General features: G+C 29.7%; 1 protein-coding gene across 1 annotated transcript in view; it reads left to right on the top strand.

The window, feature by feature from the left end:
• The first annotated feature begins 8,895 nt into the window (after nt 1-8,895).
• The window catches only part of LOC129981880 (histone acetyltransferase KAT6B-like), a 33,167-nt gene continuing 26,224 nt past the window's right edge, over nt 8,896-15,838 (top strand). The window contains exons 1-4 of the mRNA XM_056092919.1: nt 8,896-9,559; nt 11,724-11,883; nt 12,751-12,866; nt 15,403-15,484. Coding sequence (XP_055948894.1) covers nt 8,987-9,559; nt 11,724-11,883; nt 12,751-12,866; nt 15,403-15,484 — 931 coding nt within the window. The 5' untranslated portion in view covers nt 8,896-8,986. The remainder of the gene's footprint in view (nt 9,560-11,723; nt 11,884-12,750; nt 12,867-15,402; nt 15,485-15,838) is intronic.

Genomic DNA, 15,838 nt, shown 5'->3' with positions numbered 1-15,838 from the left:
GATTTGTGGTGGTAACATTATAAGCCAGATAACAACTTCTGGAGAAGAGAGTACTCTTTTGTCTAGTGGTTATGTTACTCGGCTATGAACCGAGGCCATGCGCGAAAAAGATAAACAGAAGTAGCTATGCAGGAGGCCGAAAGGTTGAATTCGTGACGTCACAATCGAAAGCCTCTGCTTAGCTCTGTTGGTGATGTATAGGAAACGCTATTCCTATGCAGAAACTATTCGAAAGACGAAAGACTATTTCGTCTTTCGATAGAAATTTTTCTATCTTTTTTTACGGATTCAAACTAACCTCGGAATGAATAGCCAATAAAAACAAAGAATTCATAAAACCTCTTTAATTAAACATTTATTTTCTTACGGATTAAGAAGACCTTTGAAATGAATAGAGGATTTGTATCTTTAAATCCATAAGTTTCCTTTAAAATCAAATCGCATTTACAGAAACACAACAGAAGTACAAAGTTTTTGGCATTTACTTATTACTGAATGAATTTTTAACATCGACGATTAATTAAAATAAATATTTGAAAAAAATAGTACAAGTAAAATAAAAAACTTTTAAAGAGGCTTTGACACAAATTTCAATTGCAAGAAATGAATTTTGATAGAAGATCACCCATTGTTTAGAGAAAAAGTACCAGAAACCAAAAAACATTTTTTTTTTCATATTCATAAAATAGCATATGCAAAAAACTGATATTTCATTAAAAAATCAATTTTAAAAAGATTAATTCAAAGCAGGAAATTCTGATGCTGGATAATCCAGTGTTTTGAGAAAAAATATACAAAAACGATAAATTATTTAATTTTATTTACATAAATTTCTAATTAAATTGTTAGAAACAGCTTTCCACATCACCCTGGGGGTACTGTTTCTAGATGCACTACCCCTTTTCAGAAATATTAAGCGAAGGTGGGTTCTCCAGTAGGTCTATTTCCTTCGTTTGCTAAAAGATTAATATCCTAAAGTTTATCCTACTAAGAAAAAGTTGACAGTTTTCTTTTCAAATTTTTAGCTCTAAGCTGGTCATTCTTAATAATGGGGCACAGGTTCTACAAAAAATGTAAGATTAAAGCTAACTAAAATTAAAAAAGCTAAATTAGCATTAAGTTCCAGGATCTCGACAAATTTAAATTATTACTTGTAATAAAAATAATATAGGAAATATTTCATGAAACTATTTCAAATTAAAATTCGTCATTCTGCATGTTTAAAAAATAACTGCGTTTCTGAATAATTTTCTAGCGATTTCCTCCAAAAACCTATTATTTTCTTTTGTGCACAATTGAATTAAAAAAATTATGTATACTTTACATAAAGAGAAAAAGTCCGTTAATTTTCAGCCGAACAATTTCGTTTTGCTCGGCCCGCACAAGCGAGTTGATTTTTTTCCGTACTTTAGGCTTAGCCGATCTCGGAGAGTAACATTAATTTCTAACCATTATGAAATGCTTACATTTAAAAGAAGCTATTGAAATTTCTAAGCTTTAGAAGGACCTAAGAAATGCTTAAATTACATAATTAAATAAACGATAATGTAGAGGTAATATAATCAACAATTAAAGCATCAAATTAGACTTGTCACCACGTGAGTAAATACAAGAACAACTTTATATCGAAAAATATTGCAATCAAAGTTAACTCTAAAATATAACTAGATTATATTTTTGTATGGAACTAACATAAATTTAAAAAACTTACTTTAGAATGAGTTAATCCAAGAATACACCGGAATTTCGATATGTATTTCTTTAAATCACGCGCACATTCCAATCGCAAGCACTCAAACGAAGGCTTTACGCTGTGACGTCACAGCAGCTAAATTTCTCATGTTAATGGCCTCCTCTAGGTAGCGCTCTTGTCTTTTTCGCGCACGGCCTCGTATGAACCCTAACGTTGCGAGTTCGAACCTCAACCCGCACATATTTAATATCGTTCACGGTATAATACAATTCGAATATTTATGGTAATAAAGGAACAACATATTGGAAATAATAAAGAACTTTATTTGCACTAAAATAAATAAGCAATTATTAATCGGTCAATAATGTTTATGTAAACACTTGTATTAGCGAGAAAAAATCACGCCAAGCTTACAGCCAAGCACTTGCAACACACATTCGAGATTAAAATAAAGCAAGTAGAAAAATATGATACAGTTACATCAATTTAAATGAAGCTTAATAACAAGTTAAATAAATTTAATACAATAACTGAATCAAACTATGAAATATTATTCAGTTATAACACCAAAATTACTGAGTGATCGAGGTTACAAAATTTTAAATTGACTTAAAATGGATATAAACAGAATATGTTTATTGTACATACCTGTGAAATGATATAGGACTATCCTTAGAAGCTTTTTCTTTGCATCAAATTGCACAGCAATAGTGAACCATGGCTTAAATAAGCTGTAAAATCCAACAGATAAAAGCGAGAAAAAATCTGCCATTGAAATATAACGGGAAACGGAGAATGCGGTTACAGTGAACACAAATTCTGTCCCCAGGTCACGTGATTTTATCTTGTCCTACACCAAAGTAGGGTTGCACTCCCTCTATCAGTATCTCAGCTCTATGGGAGAAATATACATTACTACAGCTCAAGGTCGCGCGTCAATAATTCCCGCCAAAATAACGGTCATGTACACGATGGAAATATTGATAGGAAAACTTGTTTTAAATGCAATTCTACGTCGCATTTAATAAAATTCTGTCCCCAAAATGTTGATGCTAGACAACATAACAATCAGGGAAGATCCCATAACTCAAATCCTATAAACTCCATGTTTAAATCAAATGAAATTCCACAAGAGTTAATAATCGCTGAGTTGGAATAGTAGATATTATTGTAAACTACGTTCCTATTGAAGTTTTAGTTGATAGCGGAAGCGTATTAATGATTATTAATCCTAATTATGTAAAGAATTTAAATTATGTAGGCCATAGCACAAAAATTAAATTAGCGAACAGTTCAATTGTCAGTCTTCCGTTAGTGGCGATAGATATTAGTCATGTGGATAAAAAATCAGAAGCGAAAAAAGTTTTAGCAGCTGCAGATACAAATATTTCTTTTGAATGTATTATACCCTCTAATAGCTATTCAGATCTTAAAAATACTTTTGCCAATAGAAATCCTACAACTGAATGCGTTTCTGAAAATGAATCCGAGCGTGAGTCATCAAGTGAAAAAGAATACCAACTTGCATAACTCCTTCTGTTGATACCGGAAACGAATCGAATAAATTAATACGTGAGAATAAAAAAGAAACAACATATTTCTTTTCATTCTACTTGTTGTATAAAAAATGATAATAATTCAACTTATCTTCTAAATGAAAATAAAAATATTACTACTTGTTCGAAAAGGAATGCTGACTGCATTTTATTTACAGTGATGATATATTTTTGAATAAAGATAAATTTGTTGATGTTAATTTAATAACTGATACTTGTTTTGAAAAAGAGTTTTTCTAATGTAAATTCTGAATGGTTAGTGAAGGATGTATGCACAAATGTTTTAAATGTTTATTCTGAAAATGATTTTGATATAGGGTATTTATCTGATAAAAATATGAAAGATCATGTAATTAATTTAATTTCAAATTACTCACCAAATAAAATCCGCACTACAGATTTGCAAATGTCTATTGTTTTAACTGCTGACATCCCTGTGACCTCACCGGTTCGTAGACTTGCTCCCATAGAAAAATAAGTTACAAAACAAATCTAGGAATGGCTTGCCCAGGGTATCATTGAAAAAAGCTATTCTGATTATGCGCCTCCAATTGTCTTAGTGAAACGTAAAAATCGTGAACCCAGACTATGCATAGATTTCCGTTCTTTGAACAAAAAAACAATCAAAGATAAATTTCCTCTACCTAATATAGAAGATATTTTTGATAAGTTACGCTCAGGCAAAATTTTCTCCACATTAGATCTCAAAAATGCTTACTTTCATATTGATTTGACTCCAGGCAGCAGAAAATACACGGCTTTTATTAGCCATGAAGGATTATTTCAATTTAAAAAATGTTGTTTCGGACTTACGAATGCACTTGCTATGTTTCAACGCTACATTCAAGTAATTTTTCAAGAATTAATACATGACGGAACTTTAATTGTACTTTAATTGATAATAACATATTATCATCCCCTCTCAAACCATTTCTGAAGGTATTCAAAAATTGGAACGCGTCTTACATATAGCCTCTGAATTTGGCCTACAATTAAGTTTCAAAAAATGTCAGTTTCTGAAAGAAAAAATTAACTTTCTTGGTCATGTTATCGAAAATAGACAAATTAGGCCATCAACTGAAAAAAACTTCAGCAGTACTAAATTTTCCTCAACCACGTAATGAAAAACAACTCCAAAGTTTCTTGGGTTTAATGGGATATTTTCGGAAGTACATTAAAGATTATGCTTTAATAGCTAGACCTCTAAGCGATTTACTTAGAAATGATGCAATATTTGAATTCGGCCCCTCTCAAATAAAAGCGTTTGAGACCCTTAAAAGAACTCTATCGCAAGATCCAGTTTTACATCTGAACAAACTAGGTTTCAAACTGGAACTCTATACATATGCTTCCAAATTAGGTTACCATAGAATCCTTCAAGCGACGACGATGATAATTTACATCCCATAGCTTATATGAGTAAAAAAACAACATCTCAGGAAAAAAATTTATCGAGCTACGCACAAGAAGTTTTAGCTGTTATTAAAGCATTAACAAAATTCCGTACTTACATTTTAGGAACTAAAATTAAAATTGTCACTGACTGCTCTGCGTTCAAACAGACTATTACTAAAAAAGAATTCATTCCTAAAATAGCGCGTTGGGTTTTATTCCTCGAACATTTTGATTATTAGATAGTACATTGCTCAGGCAGTCAAATGCGTCACGTTGATTCACTTAGTAGATACCCAACTGACTGCACTTTGTGATGATTTAACAGAACGAGTGCAAGTAGCACAGATGTCAAATGAATACATAAAAAAATTGAAATAACTATGTAAAGATAACAACAAAGTTGATTTCGTGGTACAAATAACATTTTGTATAAATGTCGGGACAACCGTCGTTTGCTTGTAATACCTGAACTAATAAAACACGAAATAATTAAAAACGCGCATTCAAAAGGGCACTTCGTCATGGAGAAAACTAAAAACATTATCGAACGTGATTATTTTTTCCCGAATATGCAAAAAAGTATTGAATCGGTAATGCAGAACTGTGTCGAATGCATCCTAGTCAACCGAAAGCGTGGTAAACCTGAAGGATTCTTACATCCGATTCCGAAGGAAAACTTTCCTCTAAGTACTTACCATGTTGACTTTATTGGACCCTTATTGTCACCCAATAAAAAATTGCAATCATATTCTCAGCGTAATAGATGCATTCTCATAGTTTATTTGGTTATATCCTGTTAAAGGTGTCACTACAAATGATGCAATTACAAAACTGCAATTGCAGGAAGCAGTGTTCGGAAATCCTATGCGTATCATCACGGATAAAGGTTCCGCATTTACCTCCAAGGAATTCACAAACTATTGCGCGAATCAAAATATAAATCAAGCAAATAAGGCATAATAATGACCAGAAAATTCTCGACATCCTACAGGAAGAATATGAGCAATTGGTTATCGACAGCCGCGAGGACATTCATGAAGAAACGTGACAGAATATCTTACGCCTTCAAGAAGAGAATAAAAGAGCTTACAACAAGCACAGGAAGAAAGTTACTTAATATAATCCAGGTGACTTAGTGGCCATACAGAGAACCTATTCGGCAGTGGTTTGAAGCTTCGCCCAAAATTCCATGGTCCCTATCGCATCACAGCCAAGAAGCCACACGAGAGGTGGAGAAAGTGGGAATACATGAAGGCCCCAACCATACCTCTACAGCAGCAGATTATATGAAGTCTTGGTCTTCAACTACATACATATATAGCAACTACCTGCTTTTTTTTTTTATTTTTCCTGTTTTGCAAAAATCTAAAATTTTCTTTTTTGAGTTTTTCAGATTCTTTCTCAGATTGACGAGAACGTCAAGTTCATCAGGACGGTCGATTGTGGTGTACGGAGCGTCATCCAGGCGGCGCTCGCGTCATCACTCAAAAGCCAATAAGAAGCTATCTGTTTCCCAGCATTAAAACTGTATTCAGTACTGTAATAGTGTTCATTGATGTAAAGCGGCCCAACCGTTTGTCCAGTTCATTAAATTCGTTTATGTTGAATTAGTGTGTGATTCTTGTAATATGAGCCATCTCTAAGCATTAATCTCAACCGGGCTTTCCTCTAGGGCCCGTGAGAGATATTTGATTTGATATATAATCCGATTAGTAAAGGCCTGTTTTTCGAGCTAGAGTCAACATTTCTCTACATATATATATGAAGCCTTGATCTACAACTACTTCTTTCATGTCGCTCGTTCAATCCGGTGTTTGAAATCGAATCTCTTATACGTTTTTTTTTTTTCCTTACTATTAGTTCATACTCTCCCAATATATAATTATATATCTTGTTCACATTTTAAATCGTTAATAAAATACTTTTTATTCATCCACCCAAGTTCAAATACATTTTTTAAAACTTGTATTGGATTGCATTTGATGTTAATAAAGTTTTTTAAAGTAATAATTCATTAATTATTAAATTTTATTAATTTTTAATACTTTAAATATAGTTTTAGCAGTATTTGTAATGAAAATTGAAATCAACAGTCAATAGCTCAATCGGTAAATTGCAAGGATTTCAGTATTTTTCATTTGAAGGTGGAGAATGAGCGTTCAATTCTTGCGAAAGTAGGAATAGACTTTTTTATATGACTTATTTATTTTTTTAGCTTCAGAATTTCAACTTTAATTATTAATTATTTTTCTTAATTTTTTAGATTTTGTATTCGTTTTTTAAGCATATGATGAGTTTTATAATGTTTACGTCATTTAATGCTTATAAATTTTATTTTAGGCTTGTTTACTGTGTATTTTAAAACATACAAAGTAAAGTGAATTTTTTTTCTGTAGCGTACATGATATATTAAAAAAATAAATAAATTCTCTTGCAACAGTTTTAAGATAATCGAGCCTGCCAAGGCGCTTTGATCAAGTGTGCTATATTTCAAATCCCACTCCTGACGTGTAATGAGAGGACAAACATTTTTTTTTCTTTTCTAAAATGGGAACTACTGTCCATTATTGATTTCAATTTTTCCATAAAAATTGCTACTAAATTGCTTGCATGTATATAGTAGCAAATATGTATAGCCCGAGCGATGTAACGCGCTTCTTTCATGTCGCTATATCCAATCCGGTGTTTGAAATCGAATCCTACTTAGAACATTTTGAAAAGACTATAAATTGTCAGAAGTGCTATTTGAACCCACAGTGTCGCGTGAATCCGCGATCTTTGACGAAGCCAGTAATAACTCAACTCGGTATTGGAATTAAAAACTTGAAAAACTGAAAAACGTTGTGATCAGCAGCTGAAAAGACTCTGAACTCTTTTCCTTTTGAAATGCAGTCATTTAAATCTAATATGTATATAGAATAACTTGTTTTGTTGCAGAAATAAATGTTATAGTTTTTTTTCAAGTGGAGTAGTTGATTGAGATTGCTCACATCATTCTATGAGCAATCTCAATGTACAGATTTCTTTGGGTTATACAGTTTTCCAATCTAGAAAAAAAAAATCAGGCATTGTAGCGAAATACTAGATTCTTCATGAACAGTTCCATCGACCTTATGTTATGCACATACAATCATTTATGAGCCAAGAACTCTTTCTTTAATATAACTAGAACATTTCGTATCGATTAAGTTTCTCCTTTATGATTTAATCATGTTTCAAAATTTCGCACCACAGTTCCTCAGTACTTTAATAAGAGAAGATAAGAATGCAGTAATACATCTCCATAGAATTTTGTTTCAGAAGATTATTGACAAATAGGGATGACGAATATTTTCAGAGCGGTTATTACGTAACCAATATCAAAAAGTTACAAATACAAGTGATCAATACTTTTCAAAGAGGTGTGTGATTCAAATCCTTGATACGATCTTACTGATGATATTTCGATTACAGGTTTTGGATCACGATAGAAACTAACAATCGATACGATACCACTGAAATTTGCCGGAGAGGTGACTTTACTGGAAAGTAACAATCGATACGATCTGTCCAATGGAAGCTCTCGAAAGAAATCTGAGATTGTATTGAAAAGTGAACGGACCGGTTATTGGAATTATCGTATCGTATCATTGAATTGCATATCACTGAAATTTATTGGAGCGGTGATTTCACCAGAAAGTGCGAGGCTTCACTGGAAAGTGCGAAGTCACCGCTCCACTTTACGGGAGTGACCGATATTCGTATTTGATGATGCGCTATTCCATACAGATCATTTTTAACTGCTCGTGACATGATTGACTTTGATTAATGTACTCTGTTTACTGCTGGCGCCATCTATTGGTAGAATATAGGACTAAACTAAACATTTTAAAGAAATGACATATATTTTTAACTCATCTTTTCCAGGAAATGGTTCACTCTAATAAATAAATTAAATAAATAGTTTTGAGAAAAAAAATTTAAGAAGTAAGCTGAAATAGATAAATTAATTCAATCACACGTTAATTAAATTAGTGAATTAAGTATTAATTACAATTAATAAATTTTCTATTTAATATTATGTAATAATTTTTAACTAATAACTTAAATAATAACTTCCATTTAATATATGTACCTTCAATATTTTTCGCCCATTTCTGCTAAAGAACTATCATTTCATAATCTGACTCGTAAAGAATAATTATTCAAATAATATTGACAAATAAAAGTTTTCCCGCTGCGTATTTGTTTCCCCTTTGAATCGAACTGAATTGACGGTCCTGTAGCGGGCTGCGAATTTGGAATGAATTGTAAACAAAAGGCGTTAGGCCAAGGATTTGTAAACAAAAAGTATAGTTGAACGATGAATGATCAAAAATGTGGTGTGTTAATATTAGATGCTATAGATCAACTTCGAAAAAGAAAAGCTAGACCTGATTTGGATAGGATATGCCATATGCTAGAAAGGAGACATGGGTTAAAAGGAGCAGCTGTCAGCGATGAATTACAAAGACTTGTCAATGAAGGCACAGTTGTGAAAGTTGATTATAAAGGAAATACAAGCTATCGCAATGCAGCTAAATGGGTTAAAACAAAAACACAATTCTATGGAAGCTTCTATAATTCGAACGATATATCTTCTGTGGTTTTAGAATCGGTGCGAGCATTGACGATGTCCGGTAAAGATCATCCTTTAAGAAGTGCCTCTATGCAAGACATAGAACAATATTTGTTGAAGAGAGATTCTCAGTCAAATTTGAACCTTGCAACTTTGCGAGCTGTGTTGGAAAAGGAAGTTGATAAACAAAATCTGCATCAGCTACCTAATGGCGAATACATTCCTTTAAAACCTACTTTCTCAGACAGTATTACCCTGGAGAAAAGTGGAATTGACAGTTCAAAGAAATTAGATAAATTAGAGACTACACCTCCTAAAGTAAGAATGAATCTCTATGCTGATTATTATTATCAATTTGAAATGAAAATGTTTGGTAATGAGCTGTGTATCATATTCCTACATGCACATAAACATGATTTTTTTTTAAAGCCATCGTCCAACCATACAAATTATAAATTGATCTCCATAGTTTTCATACAAATATGTTGTATTGAAATATTTAGTAGTAATATAGAATTATGAATTCAACATAAATTTATGTTAAAAATTGGAAATTCAGATTCATTGATTTAATTTAGATTGGATGAATTATAAAATGAGATGTATTAAGAATGAGTCAGAAAAAATCATTGAAAACAACAGAAAGAACAATTTTAACTATGCACAAATTATTCTGTTGTATTTCAAGATATCAGATCTCAAATAGTGAAAGGGTAGGGATTTCAAAATAATTAAATAAATAAAACTATAATAGTTTTTGGAAAAAGCTGAAACAAGCATTAAATTCAATTAATTTTACAAAATTTTAAAATATGGAGCCAAAAGGATTTCAGCATGGCCATATTTAAGATTTCTTGTGTTGAAATTCATTAAAATTAATAGGAAGAAATGTATGTGAGAAGAATTTATAGATTAGGTTTATAATATATAGCCTATTTATTACTTTTGCAATCCTCAGGCTGAATAAAACTGTTTAATGTTGTATAATCAATCTGATGTGTTTTAGGGTAATGGTAATAAGCCCACATATATTTCACTAATTAAAAAATGAGTTTTTGTATACAAATTTCATTCATTGAAGATCACAGCATACCAAAGGTAATGGATATTGATTAGAATACATTTAATGCATTTGCATAGAAGATGGAGAATGTAAATGTCATAGATAAAACATAGTGATTTTATATCACTTTTCAATCTTAAATATTACAAGGGGATAAAGAAATATTATGTCCCAGGTACTATTGATATTTTATTTGCCATTGACGGCAATTAGGGGTAAAAAATTAGTAGTTCCATTAACCAAATTAAAATCTGCCAATGCTTAGCCATAGCACTTGTTACAACTCTTATCAATGAATATTAGATGGAAATATTCAAGTTTGGCAAAAATTGGACCCACCTAACAGAAAAATACCCAAAAAATTTAAACTTTGCCACAGGTACACTCAAAATCTTGAAATCAGCGTACTTTAGTTGACTATAGTATAAAAATTTTAAGCATTAAAAATTATTTGAGAATTAACCACTTTCAGCAACCAACTAGTTCATCAGGAATGTCAATTCTGTTTAATTAAAAATTTCTGTTGTATTACATTGCATATTGAAACAAGTTAAAAAGTAGAAATATGGATTTTTTTTTTTTTTTTTTTTTTTTGTGAACAAGCTCTGTTGGCTTAAATTGTTTATAGTGCAAAAAGTTATAAAATTAGATTTTATGAGACTCCACTAGGCAAATTTGATCAATTAGAAAGTTTTTCTTTTCCAGTCAACAAAATCATTAGAAAAAACCCCCAAATAACTCTATCTTCAAAACCAAATGAATTATAATACAAAAAATATTGACTTATGCTATTTTTTCACATCACATAAAACACTGTTTCTTCAGTGGAAATATTGGCCATTTACAAATTGATAATATAAATTTTTAAATTAAAAATGCAATAGTGTGTGTCAAAAAAAAATCCAAATTGTCCTCAAATAAAGCTTTGATAAACATACATAAACAGTTTATTAATACTGATATTGATCATCAAGAACAATCAGAAAATATTTTTGAAATTTTTATTGTGCTTGTAATCTTCTGCCCTAAAAAAAAAACAAAAAAACAAGTTTTTTAAAAAAAGAAATTTAATTCAAAAGCATAATTTAACATATAAACCATATTTTGTAAATCTTTGATTTAAATAATTTAATTTATATGTTGTGGTGAGTTAATGCTTTATTAAGTGATAGGTGGCAAGGTAAAAGGAAGGGAGTAATAAAAAAAGAGGTAAAAGGGAACCACTAGCTCTTAAGAATGTTAATGAAAGTTGCATTAATGATTTTATGGTAAGTTTAGTTTTTTATGACACTGACTAGCTGAAGGATAAATTATAAAATTTCTTAATAAGTAACTATATGTTTTTTTTTTTTTTTTTTTTGTGAAATAAAATTATTTTAGTAGTATAATTTAATGCTTTTTATAATTCACTTCTTTTAGAGAATGAAGCTTGAAACTGATAGTATCTCCCAAGAAAATTCTAGCAATTCTAGTGAAGAGTCTCAGCCCAGTCGATGTGATTATTGTTTATTTACGGCAAGTGCAAACAGAAAAGGGGAACCTGAGGAACTGCTCACTTGTAAGGATTGTGGAGCAAAAGGTAGCTGTTATTTGTATCATTATTTTTGTATTAAAATATTTGTTTAATTTTTCCCATCAGCTAAATTACTGATAAGATGCATTGTTATGTAATGGATCTTAAAAAAGAAATTCTATCTTTAAAAGATATCTTCTGGTGAACAGCATATTATAAGGCATATGCTTGTAGCAAAGCTTTCTCCTTATTAAGTTTTTTTTTTTTTTTTTTTTTTTTTAGCATTTTAAAAATGTGACGAATGCTTGATTGCAATAAGTAACATTCATGTTTAAATTTAAAATTTTTACTACTGAAAAAAATACTTATATCATTAGAAATAATATTTGTAAAATGGATTTTAAAAAATGTGCACATATAAAATACTTAAAAATTGTTCTTCCTAAATTAGTGTAAATATGTATTTTAAGCACTGCATATCTCTTGTGAATAATCAGAATTTTTAAAGATATTAAATTACTATCTACCAAAACCTAATTACCTATGAAATTGATGACAAAACAACTATTTATGGTTTTGCAATGTTTCTAATAAAGGATGGGTTTTATTGCATTTTTTAAAAACTATAACATTTGCTGTGATGAATTATTTAAAAACATAATATGTCATTCATGAACATCATTTATAACACTTATATGAATTAACATTTAAAAGCAAAATATGATTAATATGGACTTTAAATCCCTCCATATGTAAGCTAACACTTTACAAAAGTTTTAGCGAACGATTATGTGATATTTAAATGTATATATAATCCTTTTGTAGAAACAAACAAAGAATTGTGCAAACTTATTGAAATTTTAAAGAAATGTGTTGTCTTTTTTACTTAGTTTACTTGGATAGTTTTTAATAAATATATTTATTCTTTTATAGCTCATCCTAGCTGCATGGAGTATACTAAATTGTTATATGAAAAATATCCTGATTCACAGAATTGGCAGTGTCCTGACTGCAAAACATGTATTGTCTGCGAAGAAAATAATTCAACAGTAAGAATCTTCTTACATTATTCAATTCATAAATTTAGATTTATTTAATGATTTATTCTTGAGAATTCATAAGCATTGTGCATTTTTAAGAATTATTTCTTCTTAAAGCAGTTATAATCAAAATACATGCCAAATATAGAAATTTTGGCCATCATATAGGTGTAAAAAAAAGCCCTGTATTTCGCCTTATAAAGTCTTTCTACTAGAAGTGAATTTTTGCATTTATATCTACTATGCTAAAAGAAAAGTGATTCTTCATATTAAAATTTGTGTGAGTGGACTGTGATGAGAGTTTGCGTTTCAAGATTGGAAGCCCCGGATTCAAAGCATGATTCACCAAAGATGGTATATGTTTAAGATAATGTATGTATTGGCTAGGGGCAAAAGGAAAAAAAAGAAGAAAAACTTCATTGATGAACGGCCAATTCGCTGTAGAGGACTCTCATGTAAAGTCATTATTATAACATTAAGCATAATGCATTCTATACAATCAAATCAAGATAGCATGTCTATAAAAGAGGAGGTATTATGTGTTCTATATTACTGAAGTTATTATAATATACTCTATATATTATAAAGAGAGTATTATATTGGAGCTTGAGATAAATTTAATGTTGACGGTTGACAGTCGTGGAAGCTTTAAATTGTTGCTTTAATATTTCCTTTTATTTCTTATGAAATAAATTAATTAAATATGAGCTTTAATTTTACTTTTAAAATGAGGCCATACAATGTATAAGGGCACCAATGCCACTCAAACACCTTGTTCCTTCCCAATTTGATGCTTTTTATTTACTCCCAACCAAGCCAAAAAAATTTCATATCCAAGACTGTATTCTCAAATAAGATACCTCCCCTCCTCTCCACATAATAAAATGTTATTTTGTATCTGCCCCTTATTCCAATATCATCTGCTCATAACTTGATTCACACAACTGCTGCCATTTGGTCAATTACTGGAAAGTTTCTTCTTCAATTAGCTTCATTCTTTTACATCTGTTATTCTAAGATTTATTCTGTTTTGTTTAGTATGGAAATTAGTAGCAGATTTTATTTAAATAAATAGTGCAGTTCAATAAAATTTGTAAAATTTTATTCAAAAGACTGGAGTTTTACATTTGCTATTATTGATTGCCTTTCATTTTTTACTAAGATTAAATAAAATTGATTTATGAAAATGGTAGACTTTATTTTGAACAATAAAACTTTTAGGACTAGATCAGAATTGGGGCTGTTCAGCCATAAATTATGCTACAATCATGTTATTGTTCTAGGTAAGGGAATGTTATAAATAATAAGGACTTGAATTTGTGAACTCATCAGATAAAGGATGTGTGGTTTTTAACTAGTTCTGATTCTGTTGGCTGATGAATTTTTCATCCGAACACATAACATAGAAACTTTGATTTTCTCCGAGTTCATTGAATGTATGAATTTAGCCTTTTTTTTTTTTTTTTTTGCAGTAAAGGCAATTAAATCAATGATTATAAGAAGCCAATGTTTTATGCCATAATCAAAAAGTGTTGCAAAAAAAAAAAAAATATGCAGACGTTGTGGATTAGATGTGTATGTTTCTCAATTCAATTTTTTGCTAAACTTAATATAGTAACTTAGACCTGACAATTCACGGACAAGACAAAACTTTTTTTTTTTATGTCATGGAAGTGTTAAATCTAATGATAACAAAATTGTCCTCCAAAGAAGATAAAAAGATTGAAGAATAAACATATAGGTTTTATACTATGTATAGTCTTTAAATTTAAAACTTCTTAAAAATGGCTTACGTATAAGCTTTTGATCAGATATTAAACCTATTAATAAAATGTATTTATTTTACATTTTCCATATGTTTTAAAATAAAAAATGTAAATCATGTCTAGTAAAATCATTGTTGGTAAAATTAAACAATTAAATCCTCTTTGAAATTTCATATTCTTTGGTTAATATAAATTAATTTAATTAACACAGCTGATGAATGGATCTTTAAAAATATAGCCAGTATTCACTTCATAGCTTTTGTTTGCAATTTCATAGGACTAAGTTTTTATTTTTTATAAAAAAAAAACTAATTATGGAAAGTTTTGTTGCATTTTAAAAGTATCATTTAGAAACTTGGTATTATTATATACACTTATCGGTATTATTATACCAATTGTATTATAATTGGTATAATTATTATTATGATTCTGTTGGTATTATTATACCAATACAATTATTGGTTGGTATTGGTAATTGTGTTATTTGTAATTAATCTGTTCAGCAAAACAGTAAATTTCATTAAAGTCTGCTGCTGTATTGGCTGAAAAGTAAATCAGGCTTAGAAATTAGTTTGGCATATTTTAATTTAACTATTTATTTTTATAAAAACCTGCAAAATGTATCTTAGTTTATTATTAATATCTGATATATCATATTTTTTCAACTAAGAATTGGAACGAAAAAAAAGGAAAATTAATAAATTTGTATATCACACAAAAATTATGACACAAATGTTTTTTAATGAAGCATGTATGGCATTATTTATTTTTCATTACAGACTGATTTGCTTACTTGTTACACTTGCTTCAATGCTTTTCATATGAATTGTCATAATCCGGCCATTACAACCAAGCCGACAGGTATTTAAAAATATATGTATTTGTATTTTCCTTATTATTTTTTGTATATTTCCTAATATTTTATTATATCATTTTATTTAACCCTAGAAAATTACAACATGCATTACTTTTTTTAATTTTTTTACAAAAAAAAATAATGTTTAAATAACTGCAAATAATTTTGAAAATTGTTTTTAAAGCATTTTAATTATTCTTTTTATGAAATGTTTAAAAAAAAATTTAAATAGCTCTATTATGAATTAAATAATATTCCATCAACACAAATCACATTATAAAAATTCTGCAATAAAATTAAAAGCCGCTTTTTACATATATATATATATATATTTTACACTGCAATATATATATATATAT

Source organism: Argiope bruennichi, chromosome 8 (assembly GCF_947563725.1).
Source record: "Argiope bruennichi chromosome 8, qqArgBrue1.1, whole genome shotgun sequence".
NCBI lineage: Eukaryota > Metazoa > Arthropoda > Arachnida > Araneae > Araneidae > Argiope > Argiope bruennichi.
This window is presented reverse-complemented; position numbering and strand designations above follow the sequence as displayed.